Here is a 15,395-nt window from a genome sequence, read left to right on the forward strand (position 1 = left end):
GCATCTGTTGATACTGGTTTTGCCTTCAACACGGGATTTTTAATTGGATGGAGAATCTAACAAGTGCCGTTTTGCCTGTAAATTCTCACTGTGAGGTTTAACTGCCCTTACGGCAGTGTATTTTAGCACTAAGGCAGTGTTTGTGGGTTTCCTATTTTAGCATTAAAATGTTAAAGGACAAGGAAAGGCAAGATCATGAGGCAACAATCCAAATCACATCACCTTCATTCCCTGTCAGGAAGTAATAGAGCATGAACCAGCTATGCCCCAATGAAGAACGAGTATTAGGGCTGGAGGCTGCTGTAGGACGATCCTGAGTCCGAAACCAGACCTAGGGTTACTTTTACAGGACCTTGTCAAAAAAGAAAGAAAAAGAAAGAAAGAAAGAAAGAAAGAAAGAAAGAAAGAAAGAAAGAAAGAGAGAGAGAGAGAGAGAGAGAGAGAGAGAGAGAGAGAGGAAGGAAGGAAGGAAGGAAGGAAGGAAGGAAAAGAAAAGAAAAAGAAAGAAAGAAAGGAAAAAAAGAAGACAGGAAGGAGGGAGGGAGGGAAGGAGGAGGAGGAAGAGGAGGAAGAGAAGGGGAGAGAGAGAGAGAGAGAGAGAGAGAGAGAGAGAGAGAGAGAGAGAGAGAACGAACGAACCTGGGAATTTCCTAAACACGGAGGAAATCATCCTGATTGAGGGTACCCTGCCTCTACATGATTTCTAGGCGCCCTAACCTAGGTGACCTCATTTGGAGTGGGGCGCACACTTTTTCAAATGGGATCAGAGCCCCAGATGGGCTCTGTTTCCTGTAACCCATGGTGGAAAGGGGGTGCCTATTAAAGTCTGCAACTCCATGGAGGGTGTCGGCAAAGCCTTCCCGCCTCCTTACCACCAGGTTGACGAAGGCCATGCTGGCCGCTCTGCGCCCAACCGTTTGCGCCTGCGTGGCAGAGAGCCGCCAGGCTCGCTTTTGAACCGCGGGTGCTCGTTGCTGCGCAACCGCGAGGCCGCTGGGGGCGGAGCTGAGTAGGGCGGGACAAGAAAGGAGGTTAGTGGTTGGAGGGATGAAGTTTGGGCGTGGCAGCACGGATGTAGTAAGGCTTGTAACCAGCTTTAGCAGACTAATTGGGGTTGTGCGGTGTCAGGTGGATGAGGCAACTTCATCCTTGAAGGATGCAGGGAAAAGAAAGAGAGCAGATGAGTTATTCCCGCTTTTACCACGCCTCGCTAAACACTACTCACAGCTGCACTCCATGCTGCAGTATAAGAATGTGACAAGAGCCAAATTCTTCTGTAACTAGTGGTTGAAGTGTGAGCAAAAGCAGCAGCAACTTCACTTGGGAAAGTGTTAAAAATACAAATGAAAGCTGTAAAGACTCTTGCCGCCAAGTCTGACCCATGTGCTAGAAAGGGCGCTGGAAGCTTGTCCTCTGATCTTCATAGGTACACCTGTGCGAGTGGGTACACAGACAATCTATGCATCATTAATGCGTGTAAAAGATTAATACAAACAACTAAGGATTCATAAACGTAAACATCTCTACCGAGTCAGGGACTAACAACAAGGGGCACAGCATCCGGTGACTTCAAAACGGTCTCCAGATAGTTTTGCTGGGCATTAAAATGAGATCCACTTGGCCTAAGACACATTAGCCGGGCCATATTAAAATTACTTGAAGCGTTTTTCCTTTTAAAGGTTTGGTGCCTGAGTCTCCCCCAGAGCATATGATTAAAAATGCAGGCTGGAGAGAGAGAACTACCGCTTAAACCAGGCACCCTGGCTCCTTTGGTCCTCAGGCAGAAGGTGCCATCTTTCATCTTTGTCTTATATTGTATCTCTCTCTCTCCCTCTCCCCCTCTCCCTCCCTGTCGTCCCCCTCTCTCTCCTCTCTTGGGCTTGGAGGGACTTAACTAGCTAAAACTGAGCCTGATTTAAGCACACACGGCCCCACTAGTTAGTTCAAAGGGGGAAAAGCCATCTACTTCCACCACTCCGCCTTCACACGGCCTTTCTAATCTGAAGATAGATCTCGGCCTAACAGATGGCTGTGTGATGATTTAAAATCCCATTAGGGTTTAGAGTTGACTGCTTGCTTATTTGTGTGTGTAAGAGCAATAAAGCTGTGTGTGATTGCCCACTCTGAATGGGCCTGCCTGGGCCAGGTGTAAGCTTCTAGCCGCTGATTCATTTGGTGTCATTTAGAAGACTTTTCCTAAATTGAAAACTACTGGGAATTTCTTTAACAAAAAGCCATTAAGTATGTGTGGTGATTTTTTTAATGGTTACGTCTCTCTACGTGACAATTTACTACCTCGAATATTCAAAGTGACTTACCTTTCACCCAAAATAGAAAAGCTAAAAGCAAGCATTGATTCCTTCTGATATTATAAAATCCAATTAAATTCTTCAAGCTGGAAATAAGAGGGCTGAGAGGGCTCTTGTTTTCAATCTTCCTCCTTGCAAGGTTTTAAAATTGGAATCCTAAATGCACAGAATGGGTAACAATCTAACAATCGTGACAGCATACCGTTCGTTGTATTTCATTATACATTATACATTTTATTATACATTATGCCTTCCTCAAAGCTATAGAGTAGACCATGTGTGTTTTTAAATTTAAATTTGGACCTTGGTACCCATAAAAAGTGTGACTAACAATTGAATTGTTACTGCCTAGAGCACACGATACACTTTTTATATAAAAGCTATACAACACTGGTTGAGCAATCTCAGTGACTTCTGGTTGCCCTCCTGTGTATCTGAATGGCCACTGGTAGATGCTGCTTTGGTTTCTTCCCAATAATCAACAGTGGCCTTTAAAGGAAGCAGGCTTGAATCCAAGGTCTAGGCTGTTCTACCTTAGATAGGAAGTGTCTCAAGGGGACAGGTGTTAAGGCTTGATACCCAGTGCAGCAGTGCGCACAGGTATGGCTTCCAGAGGCTGATTGGATCACTAGGCTTTTTCATCATCATTCAGACCAAAATATGTAACAGAAACAACTAATGTTGAAGAAGACTTATTTTATTTGCAGGTTCAAACATTTGGTTCACCCGAGGAAAGTGGTTCAGTTTGTTTCTGGAGTTGTTGGATTTGTTGGGATCAAAGCCCCTCTGGCATCCCCAACAAGCCAGGCTCTGCCGCCAGCTCTCAGTCAGCTTGTTAAACAGAGAAAATGGTGACAGGTACAGAAAGGAGACATGTTCAACGTAATCACAGGGAAGCACGGAAGCAGGTAAGACTTTCATGTCCACCTTATCTGCCTGATGTACGTTGATTTCAAACAGAACAAGAGCCATCTGTAGTTAAGCAGTCTTGGCCAACCCCAGTCCCACTCATGACTGACCAGCTTTGTCTCGGCTCCAATCTCCCCTACAAAGTGATCTGACAAACTGTTACCACCATGTAAAATCTCTTTTCCAGAGATAAGTTCCCTTCCGGCACCAAAGTCCCAACCTTTCCCTTCCCAGATGTGAGCCTCCAGGGGAAGATCTAACTGGAATCCGTTGTCTCAACAATCTGGTAGCTGAAGAGAGGAGCATCTGTCTCTCCTCAGATGATGTTAGCAGACCAGACAGCAGAGAAACGGGGTATCCCCTTCTTATAGCTTCCCCTTTATCCTCTTCTGTTCTGGTCAACTCCCAGGCATAGCATGGTCTCACCCATGTTCAGAATGGCTCTTCTGCCTCAGTGAATCCTCTCTAAACATCCTCAGGAAGACACATCGTGGGTATATTTCATATATCTTCTAGATTGAGTGGAAAAGCTAAAATTAAAGAGGAAGGACATGACTTCCCCTAAGTATCGTGGAGGAGAAGGTTTATTGTAGATATAAGGAAGATCATAGCCAGAGGCAGGGACATCTGGAAGAGTCCATAGTGGACAGTACCTGGAGGAAAGGGGAGAGGCGGGGACAGTCAAGAGAGTAAACAGTAGGCAAAAAAGGCCAGGTAACCAGAATAGCCAGATTATACAGGGAAGGACAGCCCAGTCTCTGGGCTAGAGAACTTTGGGGGGGAGTGAGGGGTATGCCCATTAGAAGAAGCCTGTAACAGTTAGGAACTGAGGGATGCTGGGAGAACCTGACAGTCAATGTTTGCTCTGATGTATTAAACAGGCACCTCCATTAGCCATTTGTCCCAGGTTTGAGACCTAACATGGGTAATTCTGAATGCAGTCAGGTTGACTGGCCATTAGCCAGCATGTAGGGCTCTAACTGGCCACTGGATTGTTCTGTTGGTTAATGAGAAGCATACTGGACTATGGTCCCTAGCTGGAAGGTGTAACCCATGAAGGAAACATGTGGATCCGGACCCTTTCCCCTTTGGTGTTCTTTCTTTGTTTTCAGCTTTGCCCTGTCATACCCTGTTCATCATAGTGTCCTCCCTTGCCACAGGCCCACGATAGTGGGACCAAAAGCCCTGGGCTAAAACCCATGAAACATGAACCACAACAAGCCATCAGTCCCCAGATGTCCTGCCCCGAGTCTCATACTCCCAACCCCCCAACCCTGCCTCCCGGCTACTCACAAGCTGGTGCTGTCCTTCCCACACTGCATCGAAGAATCTCTATGTTACATGTGAACAAAGCAGATGCAGTGGTTTCTCACTTCCAAGACTGTTAGAAATGGTGGCGAGACGTCTCAGCTGACAGTCATTTGGAGGAAGTCAGCTGTTTCACGAGAACCAACCATCAAAGGCAGAAGGTGTGGAGAAACTGGAGAAAGAAGCAAACACATACAGAATTCCACAGACGCAATGATGAAGGGTGGCTGGACAGAATCAAGGTCTAGGTGGCTGTCGTGTTTTATAAAACTAAAGAGAGAAGGAATATGTTTGGTGGAGGCTCAGTAAGGTGTGGGGGTAGGAGGTGTCTCCGTGGGCCCATGCTGAGGTATCCCTCCCCCCTGAGGACCAGCCACAGATGGTATACTATAGAATAGAGTTTATTCAGGGCATGGGGAGGGGAGTTGAGAGGGTAGTAGAGACAGAGGGAGGTAAAAAGAGAGAGAGACTAGCTGGGGCCTGAACCTCGATGATCCCAGCCCACAGCTCCCTGCTCCCAAACCCCATGGGAGAGAGAGCTCAGCGTCCAGACAGGTGGGCACTCCTGAGACTGCAGGGCAGGAGAGACCTCCAGTACTGCCCACCCCAGCCCACATCCCTGACCCAAGAGGAAACTGTATAGGGCCTCTGGGAACCAGAAGATAGAGGTATTCAACTCTGCAGTCCAGACACCACCAGATCTGAAGGGACTCAGTCAAAGAGCTCCCTGCACCCAAATCCAGTGGGACAGAGAGCTAGACCTTCAGTGGGGCAGACATGCCTGGAAAGTCAGAGTAGACTACTCTCTGCCCACATTTCTGACCATAGAGGAAAACGCCTAGCACCACCTTTCGGAACCCTGTGCACAGGGTCCCAAGCAAAGGCAGGGCAGGCCCTTGTAGTTGCTGTCTCATGGAGAGCTGAAACCTGGCTCTGAGGAGCGACTCCAGGCCCGAGACCAGAAGTAAGACCAACTGTTCTGTTCCAAGTGACCTTGGACTCAGGACACATGCCCACAGGAACACCTGAAGACCAATAGACAGGAACAACTAAACACCTGAAAGCAGAACACTCTGTTCCCATAACTGGCTGAAAGAGAACAGGAAAACAGGTCTACAGCACTCCTGACACACAGGCTTATAGGAGGGTCTAGCCACTGTCAGAAATAGCAGAACAAGGTAATGCCAGAGACAATGTGATGGCAAGAAGCAAGCTCAGGAACCCAAGCAACAGAAACCAAGAATACATGGCATCATCAGAGCCCAATTCTCCCACCAAAGCAAACACTGAATATCCAAACACACCAAAAAAGCAAGATCTAGATTTAAAATCACATTTGATCATGATGATGGAGGACTTCAAGAAAGACATAAAGAACTCCCTTAGAGAAATTCAGGAAAACACAGATAAACAAGCAGAAGCCTATAGAGAGGAAATGCAAAAAATCCCTGAAAGAACTACAGGAAAACACAAACAGGTAAAGGAATTAAAAATGGAAATAGAAGCAATAAAGAAAGCACAAAGGGAGACAACCCTGGAGATAGAAAACCAAAGGAAGAGACAAGGAACCATAGATACAAGCATCACAAACAGAATACAAGAGATAGAAGAGAGAATCTCAGGAGCAGAAGATTCCATAGAAATCATCAACACAATTGTCAAAGATAATGTAAATCAGAAAAAGCTACTGGTCCAAAACATACAGGAAATCCAGGACACAATGAGATCAAACCTAAGGATAATAGGTATAGAAGAGAGTGAAAACTCCCAACTCAAAGGACAAGTAAATATCTTCAACAAAGTCATAGAAGAAAACTTCCCTAACCTAAAGAAAGAGATGCCCATAAACATACAAGAAGCCTACAGAACTCCAAATATATTGGACCAGAAAAGAAACTCCTCCCATCACATAGTAGTCAAAACACCAAATGCACAAAACAAAGAAAGAATATTAAAAGCAGTAAGGGAAAAAGGTCAAGTAGCATATAAAGGCAGACCTATCAGAATTACACCAGACTTCTCACTGGACACTATGAAAGCCAGAAGATCCTAGACAGACGTCATACAGACCCTAAGAGAACACAAATGCCATCCCAGGTTACTATATCCAGTAAAACTCTCAATTAACATAGATGGAGAAACCAAGATATTCCATGACAAAACCAAATTTACACAATATCTTTTTACAAATCCAGCCCTTCAAAGGATAATAAATGGTAAAGTCCAACATAAGGCGGCAAGCTACACCCTAAAAAAAGCAAGAAACTAATTGTCTTGCAACAAAACAAAGAGAAGACAAGCACAAAAACATAATCTCACATCCAAATACGAACATAACAGGAAGCAACAATCACTGTTCCTTAATATCTCTCAACATCAATGGACTCAATTCCCCAATAAAAAGACACAGATTAACAAACTGGATAAGCAATGAGGACCCTGCATTCTGCTGCCTACAGGAAACACACCTCAGAGACAAAGACAGACACTACCTCAGAGTGAAAGGCTGGAAAATAAGTTTCCAAGCAAATGGTCTGAAGAAGCAAGCTGGAGTAGCCATTCTAATATCTAATAAAATCAATTTTCAACCAAAAGTCATCAAAAAAGATAAGGAAGGACACTTCATATTCATCAAAGCAAAAATCCACAAGATGAACTCTCAATCCTAAATACAAGGGCACCTACATACATAAAAGAAACCTTACTAAAGCTCAAAACACATATTGCACCTCACACAATAATAGTAGGAGATTTCAACACACCACTCTCATCAATGGACAGATCATGGAAACAGAAAATAAGCAGAGACATAGACAGACTAAGAGAAGTCATGAACCAAATGGACTTAACAGATATTTATAGAACATTCTGTCCTAAAACAAAAGGATATACCTTCTCCTCACCACCTCATGATACTTTCTCCAAAATTGACCATATAATCAGTAATACAACAGGCCTCAACAGATAGAGAAAGATAGAAATAATCCCATGCGCCTATCAGACCACCACGGGCTAAAGCTCTTCTTCAATAACAATAAGGGAAGAACGCCCACATATACATGGAAGTTGAACAATGCTCTACTCAATGATAACCTGGTCAAGGAAGAAAGAAAGGAAGAAATTAAAGACTTCTTAGAATTTAACGAAAATGAAGGTACAACATACCCAAACTCATGGGACACAATGAAAGCTGTGCTAAGAGGAAAACTCATAGCTCTGAGTGCCTGCAGAAAGAAACAGGAGAGAGCATATGTCAGCAGCTTGACAGAACACCTAAAATCTCTAGAACAAAAAGAAGCAAATACACCCAGGAGGAGTAGAAGGCAGGAAATAATCAAACTCAGACCTGAAATCAAACAAGTAGAAATAAAAAGGACCATAGAAAGAATCAACAGAACCAAAAGTTGGTTCTTTGAGAAAATCAACAAGATAGATAAACCCTTAGCCAGACTAACGAGAGGACACAGAGAGTGTGTACAAATTAACAAAATCAGAAATGAAAAGGGAGACATAACTACAGAATCAGAGGAAATTCAAAAAATCATCAGATCCTACTACAAAAGCCTATATTCAACAAAACTTGAAAATCTGCAGGAAATGGACAACTTCCTAGACAGGTCCCAGGTACTGAAGTTAAATCAGGAACAGATTTAAATCAGGAACCATTTAAACAACGCCATAACTCCTAATGAAATAGAAGCAGTCATTAAAGGTCTCCCAACCAAAAAGAGCCCAGGTCCAGACGGGTTTAGTGCAGAATTCTATCAGACCTTCATAGAAGACCTCATACCAATACTATCCAAACTATTCCACAAAATTGAAACAGATGGAGCTCTACCAAATTCATTCTATGAAGCCAAAATTACTCTTATACCTAAACCACACAAAGACCCAACAAAGAAAGAGAACTTCAGATCAATTTCCCTTATGAATATCGACGCAAAAATACTCAATAAAATTCTGGCAAACCAAATCCTAGAGCACATCAAAACAATCATCCACCATGATCAATTAGGCTTCATCCCAGGCATGCGGGATGGTTTAATATATGGAAAACCATCAACGTGATCCATTATATAAACAAACTGAAAGAACAAAACCACATGATCATTTCATTAGATGCTGAGAAAGCATTTGACAAAATTCAACACCCCTTCATGATAAAAGTCCTGGAAAGAATAGGAATTCAAGGCCCATACCTAAACATAGTAAAAGCCATATACAGCAAACCAGCTGCTAACATTAAACTAAATGGAGAGAAACTTGAAGCAATCCCACTAAAATCAGGGACTAGACAAGGCTGCCCACTCTCTCCCTACTTATTCAATATAGTTCTTGAAGTTCTAGCCAGAGCAATCAGACAACAAAAGGAGGTCAAGGGGATACAGATCGGAAAAGAAGAAGTCAAAATATCACTATTTGCAGATGATATGATAGTTTAAGTGATCCCAAAAGTTCCACCAGAGAACTACTAAAGCTGATAAACAACTGCAGCAAAGTGGCTGGGTATAAAATTAACTCAAATAAATCAGCAGCCTTCCTCTACACAAAAGAGAAAGAAGCCGAGAAAGAAATTAGGGAAACGACACTCTTCATAATAGACCCAAATAATATAAAGTACCTCGGTGTGACTTTAACCAAGCAAGTAAAAGATCTGTACAATAAGAACTTCAAGACTCTGAAGAAAGAAATTGAAGAAGACCTCAGAAGATGGAAAGATCTCTCATGCTCATGGATTGGCAGGATTAATATAGTAAAAATGGCCATTCTACCAAAAGCGATCTACAGATTCAATGCAATCCCCATCAAAATACCAATCCAATTCTTCAAAGAGTTAGACAGAACAATTTGAAAATTCATCTGGAATAACAAAAAACTCAGGATAGCTAAAACTATCCTCAACAATAAAAGGACTTCAGGGGGAATCACTATCCCAGAACTCAAGCAGTATTACAGAGCAATAGTGATAAAAAAAACTGCATGGTATTGGTACAGAGACAGACAGATAGACCAATGGAACAGAATTGAAGACCCAGAAATGAACCCACACACCTATGGGCACTTGATTTTTGACAAAGGAGCCAAAACCATTCAATGGAAAAAAGATAGCATTTTCAGCAAATGGTGCTGGTTCAACTAGTGGTCAACATGTAGAAGAATGCAGATCGATCCATGCTTATCACCCTGTACAAAGCTTAAGTCCAAGTGGATCAAGGACCTCCACATCAAACCTGATACACTCAAACTAATAGAAGAAAAACGGGGGAAGCATCTCGAACACATGGACACTGGAAAAAATTTCCTGAACAAAACCCCAATGGCTTATGCTCTGAGATCAAGAATTGACAAATGGGATCTCATAAAACTGCAAAGCTTCTGTAAGGCAAAGGACACTGTGGTTAGGACAAAACGGCAACCAACAGATTGGGAAAAGATCTTTACCTACCCTACAACAGATAGAGGCCTTATATCCAAAATATACAAAGAACTCAAGAAGTTAGACCGCAGGGAAACAAATAACCCTATTTAAAAATGGGGTTCAGAGCTAAACAAAGAATTCACAGCTGAGGAATGCCAAATGGCTGAGAAACACCTAAAGAAATGTTCAACATCTTTAGTCATAAGGGAAATGCAAATCAAAACAACCCTGAGATTTCACCTCACACCAGTGAGAATGGCTAAGATCAAAAACTCAGGTGAAGGCAGATGCTGGCGAGGATGCGGAGAAAGAGGAACACTCCTCCATTGTTGGTGGGATTGCAGACTGGTACAACCATTCTGGAAATCAGTCTGGAGGTTCCTCAGAAAATTGGACATTGAACTGCCTGAGGATCCAGCTATACCTCTCTTGGGCATATACCCAAAAGATGCCCCAACATATAAAAAAGACATGTGCTCCACTATGTTCATTGCAGCCTTATTTATAATAGCCAGAAGCTGGAAAGAACCCAGATGCCCTTCAACAGAGGAATGGATACAGAAAATGTGGTACATCTACACAATGGAATATTACTCAGCTATCAAAAACAACGACTTTATGAAATTCGTAGGCAAATGGTTGGAACTGGAAAATATCATCCTGAGTGAGCTAACCCAATCACAGAAAGACATACATGGTATGCACTCATTGATAAGTGGCTATTAGCCCAAATGCTTGAATTACCCTAGATGCCTAGAACAAATGAAACTCAAAACGGATGATCAAAATGTGAATGCTTCACTCCTTCTTTAAAAGGGGAACAAGAATACCCTTGGCAGGGAAGAGAGAGGCAAAGATTAAAACAGAGACTGAAGGAACACCCATTCAGAGCCTGCCCCACATGTGGCCCATACATATACAGCCACCCAATTAGACAAGATGGATGAAGCAAAGAAGTTCAGGCCGACAGGAGCCGGATGTAGATCTCTCCTGAGAGACATAGCCAGAATATGGAAAATACAGAGGCGAATGCCAGCAGCAAACCACTGAACTGAGAACGGGACCCCGGTTGAAGGAATCAGAGAAAGGACTGAAAGAGCTTGAAGGGGCTCGAGACCCCATATGAACAACAATGCCAAGCAACCAGAGCTTCCAGGGACTAAGCCACTACCTAAAGACTATACATGGACTGACCCTGGACTCTGACCCCATAGGTAGCAATGAATATCCTAGTAAGAGCACCAGTGGAAGGGGAAGCCCTGGGTCCTGCCAAGACTGAACCCCCAGTGAACGTGATTGTTGGGGGGAGGGCGGTAATGGGGGGAGGATGGGGAACGGAACACCCATATAGAAGGGGAAGGGGAGGGCTTAGGGGGATGTTGGCCTGGAAACCCGGAAAAGGAATAACAATTTAAATGTAAATAAGAAATACTCACGTTAATAAAGATGGAGGGGGGAAAAAAGAGAGAGAGAGAGAGAGAGAGAGAGAGAGAGAGAGAGAGAGAGAGAGAGAGAGAGAGAGGAGTAGAGGCTGGCCATGAGCACATGGAGAGGGGGGAGGGGAATGGGGTAAGACAACAGAGTGAGAGCTAGAAAGCAAGAGAGAGAGGAGGGGCCAAGCATTCCCTTTTATAGTGAGTCAGGCATACCTGGCTGTTGCCAGGTAACTGTGGGATGGAGCTTAGACGAAATGCTAACATTCCGCCATTTGGGTTTAATTTTTAAAAAATTTTAGAAAGAGGGGGTGGTGGAGCAGGAATAGGGTCGTTGTGATCTTTAGCTATCTCCTTCTGACCTTGGGACCACGTGTCTCTAGGCAACCTAGGAAAATGCTGATGGGGATGTTGGTTCAGTCTTAGGAGAGCTGGCTGATTCCTTGATGTCCAGGGTCTGTGGAACCATCTGTGAATAGATCAGAAGGAACAAATCCAGTGTGTATACACACACACACACACACACACACACACACACACACACACATTATGGTAAAGAATGAGGTTAAGTATGTTTGGGAGAAAAATTTTTTTCAAACGTGTACATTTGAAACCCTTAGGTCTTGGTGGTTGGGGATGAGTCCCAATTTCAGGGCACAGGAGAGGAATCCCACCCGCTGTTAAGTTGTCATGACTACTTACCTGGGTGGAGTCTATTTGGCCCATGAGAGGTAGATCTGAGTGGGTTTCCCATAGCCTATAAGTTTACAAAAGAGATAAATTTGTTAACAACACAAACAGTAAGATGAGCTTAGGGAAGACAAAAGCCTTTCCCAGGGAGTCAGGCACACCTGGCTGTTGCCAGGTAACTCTGGGGCGGAGCCTAGACAAAATGCTGACAGTGGCATCCAGTCAGAAGGATCCTCACAGCAAAAGGCACCAATGACACAGAGGCTGAGGCGACTGCAGGAGCCCTCACCCACCGTCCCAGCAATAAAATCAGCAGAACAGTAGGGCTAGGCCTATGGCAACAAGAGCAAAGCTGCTAACATTCACTTGACAAAGGAAGAAGACTCTAGCCGTCACTCTCCTGAACCAACCAGCTGCGTATTTCGGGCATTGCTAAAGTGGGCAGCGGGGAAGGGATTGGCCGGAGTTTGGTCCTCTTCAGTGGTGCTGTGTTTTGTTAAGTTGTCATGCTATGCCTAGGGTGAAACTATTTCCTTTTCTTCCCCTCTCTTTCTTTCAGGCCCTAAATGTGCTTTTTCTAGTGCTTTGGGCTTCCTTACTCTTTCTCTAAAGATGAGCCTTGACACCACCATGTGGTTGACCTCCATGCTAGCCCAACTCCAAAGACTTCCTTCCCCTTATCTTCTTCATTCTCCTCCTCTGGGGAAGCTCCTGGGATTTTCGGTCACCTCACATGATGTTTTTCTTTTCTTTATTTATCTCTGTGTATCAGCATTTTGATACATATATTTTACATGTATGTGTAAACTACCTGCATGCGTGTCTGTGCGCCAAGTGCACGAGTGGCACCTGCAGACATCAGAGAAGGATTACTAGAGTTGCAGACGACATGAACCTCCCAGTGCATGCTGGGAATGACACCCTGGTCCTTCGAAGAGCAGTCGGTGCTCTCAATTGCTGAGCCAGCTCTCTAGCCCTGGGTTTTTCTTTTAAATGCTAATAAAATAAAAGTCCCTAGAGTCTTAAGTCATTTTCTTAATGAGACTAAGAGCCACAAGAGGGGACCCTAATTTCCCCAGTACCAGTTGTTGGCTCAAATGAGACTCACCCAAATCTCCATTAAGAAAACCAGTTAAAAGCAGCCTGACATAGACCATGGTCTTAATGATCACCAGGATCACCTGGCAGCCAAAGACAGTTACAAACAGAGATGTGTACAGTCAGGTCAAGCTGAATCTCACAACATGCCACGAGGACACTCACGTCACCTATGGAGAGGTCCATGTGGTGAGGCGCTCAGGCCCTGAGTATCCACAACTGGCAGTAGACAAGTAGACTTGGATTTGGATCCTCCCCAGACGACCTGCCATGTGATCCTGGCCCTAAGGACAGCATGAATGCCTCCTCATGAAGAGGCAGCAGAAACCCTCTAAGGACCTCCTGGGTCTCTAATCCTCAGAACCTGGAAATGGCTTTTGTCATGTTAAGTATTTTAAGAGCCAAAGTCCTGGAACAAGAGTGATGCAGAGCCCTTTGTCAAATTGTACTGTGCCTATGGGAAGCGCCTTCCCCTCACTGTAACCTCTGCGTTCAAAACTTCATCAGTCACAAGAGCACTTCCAAAGAATGTAATACAAAATAATCTGTAGAGACCAATGCTTGATGGTGTTAGCCCAGGATTATCGTGAAACAAGCAGACGGCTGTAGTCACATGGTAGCCACATTTATCTAAACGTGGCACGGCAGAGTGCTGTGTACACCAAGCACTTGGGATAGACAGACTGGAATCTCGAGATCCCCAAGCCTTAGCCAAGCAATCTTACTGGGACGATGGTTGTGTTAGTAAATGGAGAACACCAAGGGAATGCTGATCCCTGATCCTTCTTTGGGTTCTTAGTTCTTTGAAATTAAACCTGTCCAAACAGGAAGTTCTCCCCAGCCCCCATCACAGACAGAGAGTCTGGCTTTCATTTCCTCCTGCTCCATTTAGAAACCATAATTCATATTTCTATATCATTGGCAATCAACACCAGCACCTGCACCTCTTAAGAAACTCTCAATAATCAGATTACTTTCTTTGTCGTCTGTGTTTTCTGATTAGTTTTGCCTGGAGGGTCTACGATACTGTTTCAGACAGTAAAGAAAGCATTTCAATGTGTTTATCGTGTAAAAAGGATGTATCATTGAGGTTCCCTCCTTAAATAAGAATGTTAAAAATGTAGATATTTTAGAGACAGCCCATTTCTTTTATATATTATACTTTACAGTCAAATGTGGTTTTCTTTTTTAGTAATGGTACAGGTTCTAATAACATATTTATCGGCAATGAAAAGTGTGACTTATTTAGTCTTTGGGCATATGGCTTCAGGCAGCAAATGCTCAAAATTAGCTTCCAAACACTTTGCCACAAAGGCATTAAACCCAGCAATACTATTTGCCTGCCCCTGTTTCAACCTTCACATTTTATAGGAAATGAAAATCCAGGTAATCTGTTCTCCTGTCCTATAACTCTGAAATGCTTCCAGGGTTGGCAGTGCTGATTTATTCTGACTCTGCACTTCTGTTCCGTTTTCCATTTTCTAATACAACTTCAAAATCAAGTTACATTATTTGAACATCAGATACTGTTCCACAGTAATGAATCCCTTCCCACACCCCAACATGAATTCAGTTAAAGCGACCATAGGGCAGGGCATGAAGGCCAGCTGAAGTCCCCCTTATCACACAGCAGAAGGCAAGTAGTCAGCTCTTTAATATTCGAGAGAGATGGCCTAGTACACATTTGTAAGTTTCCTGATAACTCAGAGAGCATTCAGGACAGCCTCAGACTCAATTTTCCCTGTCACTACTTACCCAATGCTCTCACTGCCGTCTTGATTGGAATGTTGTAACTTCCTAGTTAACAAATGTCCTATTTCCATTTCTTTGTCATAATGTGTATAATTATACATGAACATGAAATATTAGCTAGGAGAATGTTCACAGTCTCCATTAATTCTCCAATGTAAGTCTGCATTTAAAGAAGGGCACGGACAATGATCTCAGTGAAAGATCTGTCCGAGAGCCATCCAGCTTCGTCCTCACAGCAAGTGTAATCTCCCTCTTGACTAATGTGTCTCATTTTATGAAATGTAAAAACAGCCTAAATATTCTGTTAACTTAGTTGCTTCAAATATCAGTTGAGGCAGAGACACCACATAATGGACATATTTTTTCCTGTTCCAGTAACAACAGATAAGTATTCTGCATATTAAATATAAAACATAGGAAGGAAGCACTAAAAAAAAAAAAAAAAAAAAAAAACATTGTGAGGGACCTTACAACCCC

At 43.4% G+C, this 15,395-nt stretch overlaps 1 protein-coding gene and 1 long non-coding RNA gene across 10 annotated transcripts in view; one reads left to right on the top strand and one right to left on the bottom strand.

Moving 5' to 3' along the window:
• Gtf2a1l (general transcription factor 2A subunit 1 like) overlaps positions 1 to 15,395 on the bottom strand; it is an 85,261-nt gene that overhangs the window by 54,803 nt on the left and 15,063 nt on the right. For 7 of the 9 annotated variants that reach the window (XR_005505531.2, XM_063262033.1, XM_063262031.1 and 4 more), the window contains 5 exons: positions 12,081 to 12,135; positions 11,741 to 11,847; positions 4,512 to 4,698; positions 2,319 to 2,465; positions 873 to 1,005 (listed from right to left, as the gene is read on the bottom strand). Coding sequence is in view for 8 of the 9 variants with exons in the window: in XM_063262033.1 (XP_063118103.1) it covers positions 873 to 1,005; positions 2,319 to 2,353 (168 nt within the window). In the remaining variant the exon portion in view is untranslated. Of the gene's footprint in view, positions 1 to 872; positions 1,006 to 2,318; positions 2,466 to 4,511; positions 4,699 to 11,381; positions 11,588 to 11,740; positions 11,848 to 12,080; positions 12,136 to 15,395 lie in introns of those variants that run through there. The other 2 variants (XM_063262032.1, NM_001012136.1) reach the window with 2 other exon arrangements.
• The window catches only part of LOC120103455 (uncharacterized), a 61,221-nt gene continuing 46,772 nt past the window's right edge, over positions 947 to 15,395 (top strand). Inside the window, exons 1-2 of the long non-coding RNA XR_005505627.2 lie at positions 947 to 1,031; positions 3,017 to 3,217. This is a non-coding gene — a long non-coding RNA (uncharacterized LOC120103455). The remainder of the gene's footprint in view (positions 1,032 to 3,016; positions 3,218 to 15,395) is intronic.

This window comes from Rattus norvegicus, chromosome 6 (genome assembly GCF_036323735.1).
Source record: "Rattus norvegicus strain BN/NHsdMcwi chromosome 6, GRCr8, whole genome shotgun sequence".
Taxonomy (NCBI): Eukaryota; Metazoa; Chordata; class Mammalia; order Rodentia; family Muridae; genus Rattus; species Rattus norvegicus.